This window comes from Balaenoptera borealis, assembly GCF_965194805.1.
Source record: "Balaenoptera borealis genome assembly, chromosome: 14".
In the NCBI taxonomy this organism is placed as follows: domain Eukaryota; kingdom Metazoa; phylum Chordata; class Mammalia; order Artiodactyla; family Balaenopteridae; genus Balaenoptera; species Balaenoptera borealis.
The window spans coordinates 65,036,218-65,049,749 of record NC_138875.1 but is presented as its reverse complement, the minus strand read 5'-3'; the positions used below and the strand labels follow the sequence as shown (position 1 = coordinate 65,049,749).

Here is a 13,532-nt window from a genome sequence, read left to right as displayed (position 1 = left end):
ACAGCGCTGGCCTTTTATTTACAGCCCCACCCCAGTCCCGTGCGTGACGCCGCAGGGATCTCCCCAGGGGAGTGCAGGCTCTCTGCGTGGCCAGGACTCGCTCCCTGGGATAGCAAGGTGGCCCAGGCCTGGGCGGTACCTTTGCTGCTGATGAGCATGGCCGTCAGCTTGAACATGGCCTCTGTGTAGTGCTGAGGGTCACCCGCGCCCAATGCTGCCTTCAGCTCCTGGACCATCATCTTGTTCAGGTCAGACGTCTGGCCTGTGGCGTCTGAGAAGCGGATCATCCCGTACACCTGTGGAAGGTCAGTGGAGGCGCATGTGGCCTGGCCACCCCGACCACGGGGCTTCGTTGCCCACGCGGAGTAACAGGCTCATCTGGGTGCTGCCGCCACCACGCATGGTGCCCCGGAACTCCTCCTCTAGAAACGAGTGCTGCTCCCACCATTCTGGACAGTCCCCGAGGGCGGGGACCCGGCCCTGACGTCTGAATCCAACACTGAGCTACAGCAGAGCTGCCTGCATGTGGGCTGAACAAGATCAGCCGCGTGCTTCTTGAGTCGGACATTACTTTTTTTCCCAAGGAAGGTGCTGCTCTCTTATTCAAAACACTTGACTAGAGAGGAGCTCCCACTCCTTCCAAGAACCAAACCTTCCCCCCAAGACAGACCTCCCGCCCCCACCAGGAAGGAGAGGATGCTCAAGGGCCCCGACCCGGCAGGAGGCTACCTCGCCTGCGTAGCGGTTGCGCAGGTTGAGGGATGCCATGAAGTTGGAGTAGTCCTTCTTCACGCAGGCTGGCCGCTCCGTGAGCTGAGTCGCCTGCAGAGATGCGACAGTGACTGCACACCCTCGTGGCCAAAGCCCAGTGCAGTGAGGCTGTCACGCTCAGACCCGGGTTATTAAAATCTCCAGCGATGGCAAGTAAATAAAATGAAACACCTCTAAACATGCTCTGGGGTCTGCCAGGTCGCATGGAAAACAGAGTTTTAAACATTTTACTCTGAAACATCTCCGGAAGGCAGCTGGGACTACAGCGTTGCTCCATGACCAGCTACTTCACCCCCACTGGTGTGGCTGCCCACACTTGGAAGGGACCTCGGCTCACACGGCCCCCACTTCCCCTGCCTTGGCCTTGCCTCTCCAGTCTGCCCACCCCTCCAGGCCCCTCCTCCAGCTGGACCTGCCCAGTGTTCCCAGGGCCACCTCACACTGTCCCTTCAGCTCTGTTCCCTACACACCAGCACAGCCAGTTGTCATACACGGACACTACTGGAGACAACCAATCCTCAGGTGCTGGGGTTTTGGGCAACTTTTTATTTTGGGGTGGTAGGGGTGGGGGGAAAGAAGGTCAGGGGAAAAGATATAAACTGAGTAAAACTGAACCACAAACAAAAAATACGCGGTTTTCTCATAAAAATTTTAAGCTGGTTCATTTTTAAAAAGGTGACCTGAGACTGCATTACATTTTTTGGAGACAGTGGCCTGGAGCAGGCATGTGTGGGAAACTGGCTCTGCCACTCACTGTCCCTGACCTCGGCCTGCTCCCCAGGAAGTGGGGACATGGGGTCCTCTCGCCAGGCTGAGCACAGTCCTGAGGGACCCAGGGCTGCCAGACCCTCCCTTGCATCTCTCTGACCCCGCTCCTGTGCCCCGAATCAGCCCCCAGCCCACTCCCCTCTGGGTGGAGAGGTCAGCCAGGCCACAGGCTGCACCTTCTGCAGGGCAGGGGCTCTAGGGCCGGGGTCTCCCAACAACCAGCGATCAAAACACAAGATAAAAACGGTCCTTCCCTCCTGAGCAACAGGAAAGGGAAAAACCTAACCTAAATCTACTTTTCTGTGGAAAAATCCTGAAATCTTTTAGGCAACATCACCTCGGACCAGGACCAAGCCCCGCTGGCCTCTGCCCGCGTCCTCAGCCTGCCTAAGGGGCGGCTCCCTTCCCACCCGGGCGCCTGGCCTCCCCTGACCCCATAGCAGGCAGCACAGATGTGCATGTGGCCACCTGGGCTCCCACGGACCGCAGAGGCCCTGCACTGGGCCCCCGGGTTGGGAGATGCCAAATCGCACCCCTGCCGGACAGGCCACTGCTGCCAACCACCAGCTTTGAGGTGAGTCTCTGATCTGGTTCAGAGGGAACCCCTCAGCACACGTGCTGCCCCTAAACGAACCTCGAGCAGAACGAGACGAAGCCAAGGACGTGGGGTGCTGCTCAGTCCAATGGACGGCCAGGCCAGCACGACCATAAAACGTGCTGACCGTGTCCAGTAGGACACTTCGTCCGTCGTGGACCTGATCCTGATAAAGGACCAACCTTAGAGCTCCGTCAGAAACACGGTGAGCAGCTCCCCCGAGCCTGGGGTCTGCCGCAGACGCCGCTGTCCCATGGCTGATGGAGACCCCGCTCCCCAGAGGCACACGTACCCCAAGGGTGGTGTTCTGCTTGTTGTAGCTGGCAAACTGAAGGATGCTCTCAGTGGCCATGGCCAGCCCCGTGTGCTGCGACAGCCCCGACACCCAGTTCTGGTGTTTGTTCAGGTATTCCTGAGATGGGGAAGCGCCGTGTTATTTTAAAGGTAAAAGCAAGCCTTGTGCAGCACGTGTGAGGTGAGGGAGGGAACCCTGGCTCTAAGGCTGGCATCGCCCGCCCTGATCCACTGAAGAGATGGCCCCGCTTGGGCTGCCACTCCCTTGGGACCAGAGCCAGAGCCAGAGCCAGCCACTGTTCCTGCTGGCCTGCCGGGCCCCTGGCCATGCCACCCTCACCCAGCCTGCATGCACCCCTAGTCCTGCCTACCATAAGCGGTTGGCTCCCCTGGGCCCGCCCCCCGAGTCCCACCGCACCTGCCCTCCTGGCCCCTGACCAGCATGCTCACCCCACAGGGTGTCCCATTACCCTAGGCCTGGACCAGTGTTCCTGGTCTGCTAGTTCACACCAGTGCTGTCGGTATTTCCAGCATGCTGTCTGGGTACAGCTCTCTGCACGGCTGGAAGGAGCTCCCCAGGATGTTTTTTGATGATTTCAAGAAAGTACCTGTAGGTGAGACTTGGTGACCGTGGGTGCCCACTTCATGGCCTCCTGCAGGATCATCGCACAGCGCGCAGCGAAGTCCTTGACGATGCTCTGGAAGAGGGTGCACCGGGCTGTCAGAGCTTAGTGAGCACAGGGCTGGACCATGTCCCCCAGAGCCTTGTGTTGAAGTTCGAACCCCCGGCCCACCTCTCGCGCTTCGCAGGTGTCGGGAACGGTAATGCGATAGGGGGCGTCCGGAATGTCGTAGTAAGGCTGGTCCTTGTGAATATCCTGAAAGCACACAGGTCCCTCTTCCAAAGCAGGTCCCTGCGCAGCACCTCCCTCCCTTCCTCCCACCCCTCCCATCTGTGATGGGAGCCCCCCAACCCCCCATTCACCGCTTGTGGCATGAGCTAGGCTCAGAAGGGTGGGCGGGGTACTCACAGCGCTCAGCGACAGCGACAGGGTCTGCAGGATGTCCAGCATGGTCTTCAGCACCGTCCCGCTCCAGAGCAAGTGGGGGAACCTGCACCCAGAGCCACCTCTCAGGGCCCAGAAGCCACCTGTCCAAGGAGCTGTGCTCCTTAAGGCCCCTCTCCCCTCCTGCTGCCCAGCCCCGGCCGCCCCGGCCCCATCATCCTGGTTATGCGCTGGCCAGACCACTCCCTGCTCCCCACAGGGATCCTCCCTGTTTTCAACCAGGGCCCCTGTACCCTCACGTGGAACATGGCAGGACAGGTGACCCTCCAACAATGGGGGGTTGGGGGTGCTGCCCCTCCACACAATAGAAAATCTGCGTGTAACTTATAGCCGGCCCACCGTTTCCACAGTTCCACAACCGTGGCTTGTGTAGCACTGCAGTGTTTACCACTGAAAACCCCCCGCTGCTCAAAGCGGGTGGCCCTGGGCCAAGGGGAGCAGGCTGCAGGCTCGGTGGCCTAGCTCAGACACGCCCTCCAGCCCTACCTGGACGGGCACATGGTGTCTGCTGCAGGCTCCAGGGACGCCTGCGGGAGCTGCAGGCAGGCCCGGCATGGCAGTGCACTGAGGCCGGCCCAGCCCACCGTGAGTGCCCTCACCTGGGAGGGCCCGTTCCACGAGCCTGCCGTGCCTCCCAGCACAGCAAGGAAAGCCCAGGGTGGAACCAGCTCAGGGTGAGCTCCCCTCCTCCTGAGGGCCTGGGAGAAACTAATTCCACCAGGCCCTCTGGCCGGGCCCTGGGCTGGGAGACAGCACTTAGGATAGCCGTGAGCGTCCCAGAGCGAGCCCAGAGCCCTGAAGCAGGGAGGGTGGGATCCCGAGAACAGGGACGTGACACCCGGTCAGGAGATGTGCTCTAAGTAGCACCGACCACTCTGAACAGGGGAGGGTTAGGCCACTGACTCCTCACTTGCCAACATCCTGTGGGGGCTGCCCCGCCCTTTGAGAGCTGTGACTCTGAGCCCACTTTTCTCTGTACTGATGATGCAAGGTCGACCCTCCCCTGCATCCCAAATCTAGACATATGCACAAACATACGCACACACACATGCACATGTGCACACACGTGAACACACGCACAGCACCAGAAGGAAACCGAGCTCACTTGTCCACCAGCCCGGACAGGTACTTGTCGGCCACCCTCCGGATGCGCTTGTGGATGTGGTTGAAGTTCACCAGCAGGAACTGCGCATGGCGCTCCAGCTCCTCCTCGTTCTCCTTGGTCTTGGCCTGGATTCAGAAGAGACAGGTTGCAGGCCCCGCACGGCCCAGGCAGGCGTGCGCTGGCTCTCCAACAAGGCTTACTTTATCTGCCATCATGTTCAGGAAGGCGTCGAACACCTTGTCGGCAACGGCGATCACGCACTGCATCATCCCTGCAACAGGAAGGCAGGGCGTCAGTGGAGGGGACCACCGTCTCATCTGTCACTGATACAACACTGTCCCCCAAACTCTTGGCTTTACTTGCATTTCCCCCCCATGGCCCCCTTTCTGTCCCGGGACCCAGTCCAGGGCACCCCTTGGCATCCGCTCAGCACGGCTCTGAGCCCAGTAGTCTGTGCTGATTCCTTGGGCTGTTCCAGTCTTTCTGGCCTCCCCACTTCTGAAGGGCACAGGCATCTTGTAGGGTGTCCCTCAATCAAGGTGTGTGTGATGCTTGTTCATGCCTGGACCAAGCTCGTGGGATTTTAGGTGAAAGGCCCTCCTGGTCGCATCTTATCGGGGGGAGGGTGAAGTCGGTGCCCCCATCACTGGTGGGCTGGCCCTGAATGCTCCCTCTACCCTCAGATGCGAGTCCCCAGGTCCAGCCCTCACTCTGGGGCAGGGAGGGGGGGGGCAGCGGCTCCCGAGAACCTGTACACGTCAAGCTGTGCAGAGCCCCCCACTTCTCCTGGAAACCATCCATCAGTGTGTTCTGCGGCAGCTGTCCCTCTGGTTCTTGTCGACATTTTCTATCTTCCGCGTTCTTTCTCCTTTTAGCAACTGGAATTCCACATGAAGGCGTGTCCCTCCCTGTGTTTTATTTATTCAAGCGTCTAGTCAGTAGGGACTCACAGACGCTCATCATTTGTGTGGCTGCTCCCTCTGGTCGGCTCCTGGGCCCTGCGACACGCCTCCGCACCTTCTCCTTCTCTTTTTCCTCTTGTTTCGGCATGACCTTACTTTCTGGCCCTGCAAGGTGCCCTGGGCTCAGCCTATACTCTCCCTGCCCCAGCTCTCCCTAGAGTCACCATTCCTCCACGGAGCCCGGGTTCCTTTTACTGGAGAAGTGTTCTGAGACCAAAATCTGGGCACTGGGTGTGCTCAGTGCTGCTGGGGTAGAGCAGAGTTTTAAAAACAACAGCGGGAGAACCATAGTGTTGGCGAGAGAACTGTGAGAAAACACCAACGCGTCCTCCACGACACACCCTGTGAAGCTAGGACAGTTGGTGGCCATCCCTGTGCTGCCAGCGGAGGGGGCTTCCGGGCCCCCCACTGTCCTTCCTCACCAGCCCCACAGGAGTCAAACCGACCTCTGGACTGTTGTGCAGGGTCACATGGAGCAGCACCTCACAGTCCCTGGGGTGATTTCTCAAAAGATTTCTCCAAGGACTGATTTTTCAACAGAAGAAAAAAATGGTACCCAAGACACCTGGGAATTAGTTCTCCATTGGCAAGAACAAGCTGCTCGAGTCGTCAGTGTGCTGATGGTGCTGGCGTGGGAAGGACTCCTCACTACTTTTTTTTTTTTTTTTAAATTTATTCATTTTTATTTATTTGGTTGCGCTGGGTCTTAGTTGCAGCAGTTGGGCTCCTTAGTTGCGGCTCGCTGGCTCCTTAGTTGCGGCTCACAGTCTCCTTAGTTGCAACAGGCAGGCCCCTTAGTTGCAGCATGCAAACTCTTAGTTGTGGCATGCATGCAAGATCTAGTTCCCTGACCAGGGGTCAAACCCGGGCCCCCTGCATCGAACCCCTCCCCCCTGGGAGCTCGGAGTCCTATTCACTGTGCCACCAGGGAAGTCCCAAGACTCCTCACTACTAACTGTATCAATGCCAAATTTATTAACCTTAGAATCATCACTCAGCATTCCTCAAAACATTTTCCCACACTGTTAATCAACCAGACCTCGTGGATCTAGCAAATCAAGGATGCTTGTAAAAAAAAAAAAAAATCATCCATCCAAGGGCACTTGGAGAGTAAATTAAGAGAATGTGTAAAAAAGAGTAAATCCATTGAATAATCTGTTTAGACTGGGGAATATCTGCAGGTATGTGTCCACTGACTCCAGGAAATTTCAGAAAGCATGATTCAAAAAAATGCCTTTAAGAATAGTAAAACAGTTTCCCGGCGGTGGGTGGGGAGGGAGGGCGGGCAGCCTGCTGGTCCGCGCGGCCCCGCCCGCCCCAGCGCCTGCCCCCCGCATCTCCATCGTGGGGGTCGCTGTGGTCGGATGTGCGCCCGGGTCCGCGGGACAGGCAGGTGCAGAGGTCCCTTGTGTTGGCAGGGGTGGGTGCGGCAAGGTTCCGGCGCCTCCGCGGATCATCGTGGGTCTGGGGCTGTGGGCGCCGCGGATTGCTATCCTCTCCGCACTTTCCCGGCTCTGAAGCCTCGAGAACACAGCTAGGCAGCAGTAGTTTAATGGGGAGTTTGCCTGCTGGGAACTAGGGGCCTGCTGGGGTCTCAGTTCTTGGCTGGCCCCGGAACACGAGGTTGCCAGGTGTGTGACGGCAGCAGGTAGGAGTGACCCGCTGGTGCAGTGATGAGCAAGAAAGGAAGGACAGCGGCTGTTGGCCTGTGAACCTAGGCAAGAATGACCAGCCGACACAGTCCAGACCAAGGTCCGTGGGCCCAGCTCGGTCCTGTGCGTCTGGTCAGTGGAATAGACCTGCAGGTGTGGCTCTTGTCACTCTAGGACTGGCTTCAGGACAGATCCTGCTGATGCGCCCAGGGCACCGCCCTCAGTTCTCCAGGAGAGGGCGCCGGAGGGGAGCCAGGGGGTGTGCCTGACTCAGCACGGTGGCCACGCACATCCAGTCTGCTGGCAAGGGCAGTGGGCAGCCGGAGGAAGTCATGGCCTTGGGAGTGTCCTGTGATGAAAAAGAACTTGCAGGCTTATCAAATAACTTTGGTGTGGAACGTTGGTGTGCTGAAAAGCAGTTCTGTGTGCTTTTCCCCCCTAGTGTGAATCAGCAGTGCTGAGGCAGCAGGCGGGATACAGAAGTGTGAGCAGAGACCGTCTGGAAGCCCCAGACTCCAGGGAAACTAAAGGTGACAGCCAGCCTAGTGAAGAGGACGGGAGTTAGGGGCGGGGGCGGCAGCCCAGCAGGCGCCCCTCGTCTCAGGGCCCTAATCCTGGCTCCAGCCGGCTGGTCAGGGGAGCTGCAAGGTCTTCTGGGCGAGCAGAGCCCACAGTCCTGAGCTGTTCTTCTCTGTGTTTGGGTCATCTCCCCCCATCCAAGGGGAGAAATCAAGATGAGGTTTAAGAATCAGTGCTTTAAGACTGTGGATCTCGGAGTTGAAACCTCGGAAGACATGTTTTCAGCACAGGGTGTTGAAGTGAACGGAAGGATTCAACCCCTTTTCAAGGAGGGTGTCTCCATGTGGGCAGAACTAGAGAATAAATGGGTCTTGAATAAAAAAAATAAAAAAATAAAAAATAAAAAATAAAAATAAAATAAAAATAAATAAAAAAATAAAAAAATAAAAAATAAAAAAAATAAAAAGAATAGTAAAACAGGGCTTCCCTGGTGGTGCAGTGGTTGAGAGTCTGCCTGCCAATGCAGGGGACACGGGTTCGAGCCCTGGTCTGGGAAGATCCCACATGCCGCAGAGCAACTGGGCCCGTGAGCCACAACTACTGAGCCTGCGCGTCTGGAGCCTGTGCTCCGCAACAAGAGTGGCCGCGATAGTGAGAGGCCCGCGCACCGCGATGAAGAGTGGCCCCCGCTCGCTGCAACTGGAGAAAGCCCTCGCACAGAAACGAAGACCCAACACAGCCAAAAATAATAAATAAATAAATAAAATATGGTATGAAGTTTAAAAAAAAAAAGAATAGTAAAACACTGTTCATTGAATCTGAAAAGCTATTTCTTTTTGCAGTCAATCAATAAAAACAATATTTGTTTAAAAAGATTCTGTAACATAACTTCATGAATAATTTCTTCCTAACATTTTAGGAACTAGTTTAGTTTCTTAAAAACTTTTATTCTGAGAATACTTGAAATGATTGCTAATACCGTTTACTGAATAAATGCATTATTACATGAGATACATTAAAAAATTTGTGGATTGAGCATACTAAATTTCATCAAATATTTAAACACATTTATAAACTTCATCATATTCTTCTAAGCATTTAATTAAAGCATAGGTCTAATATTTCAGAGTCTCTTCAATTTTTAAATACCTTATAAATCAGCACACAGACCAACACAATGATGCTACAATTTATCAGTGTCCTTATACTAAAACTGGCAAACAGTGCCAGTACCATGCATTTAATTTTTTTTCTTTGCTGCCTCAATTTTAATATCTCTTCATGTTTTAATTCCTATTCTTTTTTTTTTTTTTAATTCCTATTCTTATCTTAGTTTCGCCTCAGTAGGGTTTTGGTGATGGGCACATTTTGATACCCTAGAGAGGTTAATTCTGTTTCTGTCTCCCTGGGAGTGTCGTCCTGTTGGAACTGGTCACGCCGAGGCCCTGTGAGCCCAGGGTCTGAGGATACTGCATCCTGGGACTTGCGAGTCCTCATGTTCCACACAGACTTTTGTATCCCGAAACTCTCCCAGAAAAGAAGGATGCAGTCTTAAATTAGATGTGGCCCACAGGTCCTGGCCTGCTGGAAACGTGTGGTAGTGAGTGGGGTCTCCTTGTGGGCAGCAGGCCTGCTGAGGCGTGGAGCCCCCACGGCAAGGAGCAGGATGCCCCCCAGCGAGCTCTCTGCTCTCCGCTAATGAGCGCCTCTAACAGGCTGCTCGCGGGACGTCTCTGCCCATCACCTGCTGGGCGCCCTTCCTACCTGGTCACTCTGAGACCAGGTGTGACCTTACACAGGTGCCCCGCCTCTCCCTGGACCATGCGGCTCTTTCTTGCTGCTCCCTGTTTCCTGATTGCATGAGAAAAACAACTACACGTCCCTACTTCACAAACACTTTAGTGGAAGAAACAAAATTATGATATCGTATATATAAGCATATATAATATATATGTAATCTCCTAATGTATTTGGATATATACGTCCTAGTATATTTGCCCTTCTTTTAAGCAAGATAATAGAAATACTGTATCCATGCTCGAATTCTGACAATCTGTTAGCTGGGAGCCCCTGTAGCCTGATTCTCAGTCCTCTCAGCCTGCCTCAGACGCCTGAGAGGCACTACTGCTCCTTGGCCACAAGATGCCCCAGGTCCATCCAGACCGTCCGAGGAGCCCAGGGTCCCTCAGCAGAGGATGGTATCTGGGACTGAAACCTGGGGGCTGGAGCACATCTGAGCATCAGTGCTTCTGCTCTCGGGCCCCTGGCAGCAGAGGCAGAGCCAGAAAGATGTATATGTTTTAGGATCTAATGTTTTATACTGATCTTTCCAACGTAGTACATAGCCTCATGAAACTATTTTCTCGACACAGACAGAAAACAGGATGCAGTATTCTTTTTTACACTATTAAATCTCAGTTCATTACGAGAAGCCCACAGGAGTCAACTTACCAGATTTGTCTTTCTGAATAGCTTTATCCTCAAAGTAGCAGAACATTACCTGGAAGCGGTCAGGATCTGTCGAGCGCAGGACCCTAGAGGGAACAGCTCCGAGTGAGTCTGAAGCTCTGGCCCCCCAGCAGATGGAATGCTGTCTGGGCAGATGAGGCTGTGAGGGCAGCCGCCCCCTGCAAGCCAGGGGTTTTAAGGGTCACATGCACAGGGTCCTAACAGCACCGGCTGCATGTCCATCGGTCAACGGCGCATCAGGCAGTCACCAAAATGAGAGGCAGCTCTCTGTGCTCCTACAGAATATTCGAGACATTCGGCTGGGAGGAAAGGGCGAGGTGCAGCGGGACAGGTGTGAACAGGTATGATCCCACATCCCGCTGTGTGCAGGTGGGATACACGCATGAGCACGTGGCTGATTTCTAGAAGGGAAAGCTAAGAGATGGCAACAGGGGGCCTCTCTGGACTCAGGGCCAGCAAACGGAGACGTGCATTTCTCCTCCTTAGCATCTTTTCTACCATCCAATGTTTTTCTTCTCTATTCTATTTTACGCACCGTGGACATTTTTACAAGTAAAACAATATCCCTACCCTTGAGGAAGAAAGGAAGAGAAAGAAAAGGAAGGCATGTGCTTGAACCAGGGCCCCGGTGCAGGGCGCTTGGCATCTGGGGCTCCGCTGAGACAGCCAGGTGCGCGCTCAGCAGTGCGAGTGGATGACGTCCGCACCCATCCTCTCAGATTAAGGCTCCATGGGCGCCGGGGGCTCAAGCACAGACACTCTCCAGCGCCCTCGTGCACATGGCGAGAATGTGTGCTGTTGTCTGAAAGCTCTCCTGATAACTGGCGGCTGAGATCCAAGCCAGGCTCTGGACTAAAGGCTTCAGGGCTGCTTCTTGGTGCTGACAGGAGTCCAGGGGACCTGGCAGGCAGCCCCGGGCGAGAGTTGGGCTCTCAGAACTGCCCGCCAACTACAGAGCCCACCCGAGAGCCCTGGGTCATTGTGGGGCACACCGGGGAGTGGACACAGCCCACAGCCCTGCCTGCAGGTGCTGGAGGCCGAGCAGGCCCAGAGGCCTCTCCTGGAGCTACACGTGCCAGGATTAGACCCAGGCTTTTGCTGTTTTGGTTTGGCTTGGTTTTTCTTTGAAAATATATTCTTTGTAAAAAAAAAAGACCAGAAGGAATGATACTAACCACTACAGATGGTGCTGGTGAGCAGAGTGGGTTTCTTCCCTCAACTATTTCCAGGGTTTTGTATAATGTTCTCCTATTACTTATACAACTGAAAAAAAATGTGTAATGAAAAAAGAAAAGTCAAAGCTCCCTTGGCTGTGGGGACTCTGGGACTGCCAGGAGGAGGGGACTGAGGCGGGGAGGACTCACTCCCACTCACTCAAAACAGCTTCCATATGGTTTATATGTCAAGCTTCCAAGCAAGATCCAATCTACCGGAGGGTCTTGTGGCACCAAATAAAGGTTAAAATAGGGGCATTGTCCAAATATCCCTCACTTTAAGAATCAATACTTTCCGTTTTAAGCGGTTTGAGAAAGACTTTATTCTATATCTAACTGCACCTGTCTTGTGACCTAAACAAATGTCCTCCTGCAGCCCCCCACAGCGGGTCCACAGGGTGGGTGGCTGGGCTCTGGACATCCTGCTGCTGCTTCCAGTCTCCCTTTACAGGGAGGCAGCAGGCACTGCCCTGGAGACCATGTGGGTCTCAGGCCAAATCAGGGACCGTGACCTTGGGCAGCTTCTTTGAGCGCCTGGGCCCTGGTTCCCTCCTGTGAAGTGGGGTGTACAGTGCCCATCTTGTGGGCTTGCTGGGGGGGCCTGTCAGCACACGGAGCTCGTGCAGCGTCTGTGGGGCCGGCGTTCCATCCACGTTAGTGCTTCTAGCTGTCAGCTCCCTGTGGTTGCAGAGGCGTCCCGAGTGTCAGGTGCCCCGGAGGACTGTTTGGAGCAGCCCCCCACTTCCTGTTTGCTGTCTGTGCTCCAACGTGGTCCTGGAACCAGCCCGGGGGGTGCCCTAGAGCGTCTCAGCGAGGGCTGGTTCCCGGCAGAGGCTCCGACCCGTCAAGTGCACTGAGTTGGTGGCAGCTCTGGTGACAGCTCAGAACCTGTTCCCTCGGGGAGGTGGCAGCGGCGTCAGACCCCTGGTATGTTACTACACGTGGCATCCAGTGATCAGGAAGGAGAAGCACACAAGAAGAGCAGAAGGGATTGGGGTTGGTTTTTCTAAGACAGCTTACTTGTTAGGAGGAACTGAGAAAAGCCCAAGCCTGGCAGGAACACAAACGTAAAACCAGCTCAATCGAGGGTGTGGGTGGCGAAGCTCACGTACCTCATGTACTCCAGCCGGTAAACGGACAGAAGGTAGGTGGACATGGCGAAGTCCAGCTTGTTGATGAGGGCAGACACCTCGGGGGCCGGGTCCAGCAGGTTGATGATGGTGCTACGGAGCTCGCTCAGCTCAGCCTGGGAACGAATGCCAGGACTGTGTGGGCACGGGTGGCCGTGGCTGCTCCCCCAGATGCAAACCCCGGCGCCGTGCCCGTGAACCAGACACGCAGGACTGGCCTTCACTGTCCCAGAGGGCTTCCCGAAACCCTGCCCGGTACCACCCATCCTTGGCAGGCGGGCATCCTTACGGGGGTGACTGTGTCGTTCTTCATGGCTGAGTTGTACTGGAGGACAGACCGCAGGGGCTCTTTGCTGGGAAAGGTGAGCAGGGGGGACTTGGTGGCTATTTCACAGACGCCCTCGTACCACTCTTCCGGCCAGAGTCCTGCAAGAGAGCGCGGGCTGAGGTGCCTCCTGTCTCGAGAAGAGCTCCAGCGGGGCCCACGCTGAGCTTCTGGAGTCGTGGGTCCTTTGGTTGAGCCACTGTCCCAAAAATGTGGCACAGAAACGAGTCTGTTTCCTAATGGGGGCAGGTTTCCCTAAGGTATGTGGTGTTCCCAGAACCCTAAACGACTTCGGGAAGTGTTCCCTGAGGAGGTGGCAGCCGCGCTGGGCCTGTCTTGTGCGTGGGCACAGGCACCATTAGGTCGGGCCCTTTCTCACCTTGGTCCTTACTCTGCACTGTCCTCCCTGGGGCAGCAAACGTCCCCTACCTGACCCCTCCACGGCGAATCCCATCAGCACGGAATAGAGCCAGAAATCCCGGAAGAGCTTCTGCAACCGTGGCTTCGCTTCTTTGATGGGCGGCAACCGCCGGGTGAGCTGATGGGCCGAGGAGAGAGAGAGAGAGAAGGTGGTTACCTGCATATGAACCTGACACCTACAAGTGTAAGCTCGAGACCCATTCTCCAGGCTTCTTCTCAGAGAATCGGTCAGACTGGGCAG

General features: G+C 55.4%; 1 protein-coding gene across 10 annotated transcripts in view; it reads right to left on the bottom strand.

Moving 5' to 3' along the window:
• The window catches only part of PI4KA (phosphatidylinositol 4-kinase alpha), a 96,896-nt gene that overhangs the window by 20,323 nt on the left and 63,041 nt on the right, over positions 1–13,532 (bottom strand). For all 10 annotated transcript variants that reach the window (XR_014234143.1, XR_014234144.1, XR_014234145.1 and 7 more), the window contains 12 exons: positions 13,301–13,409; positions 12,836–12,972; positions 12,529–12,662; positions 10,185–10,267; positions 4,801–4,871; positions 4,601–4,725; positions 3,460–3,541; positions 3,223–3,306; positions 3,037–3,126; positions 2,427–2,546; positions 730–822; positions 140–296 (listed from right to left, as the gene is read on the bottom strand). Coding sequence is in view for 7 of the 10 variants with exons in the window: in XM_082353910.1 (XP_082210036.1) it covers positions 140–296; positions 730–822; positions 2,427–2,546; positions 3,037–3,126; positions 3,223–3,306; positions 3,460–3,541; positions 4,601–4,725; positions 4,801–4,871; positions 10,185–10,267; positions 12,529–12,662; positions 12,836–12,972; positions 13,301–13,409 (1,285 nt within the window). In the remaining 3 variants the exon portion in view is untranslated. The remainder of the gene's footprint in view (positions 1–139; positions 297–729; positions 823–2,426; positions 2,547–3,036; positions 3,127–3,222; positions 3,307–3,459; positions 3,542–4,600; positions 4,726–4,800; positions 4,872–10,184; positions 10,268–12,528; positions 12,663–12,835; positions 12,973–13,300; positions 13,410–13,532) is intronic.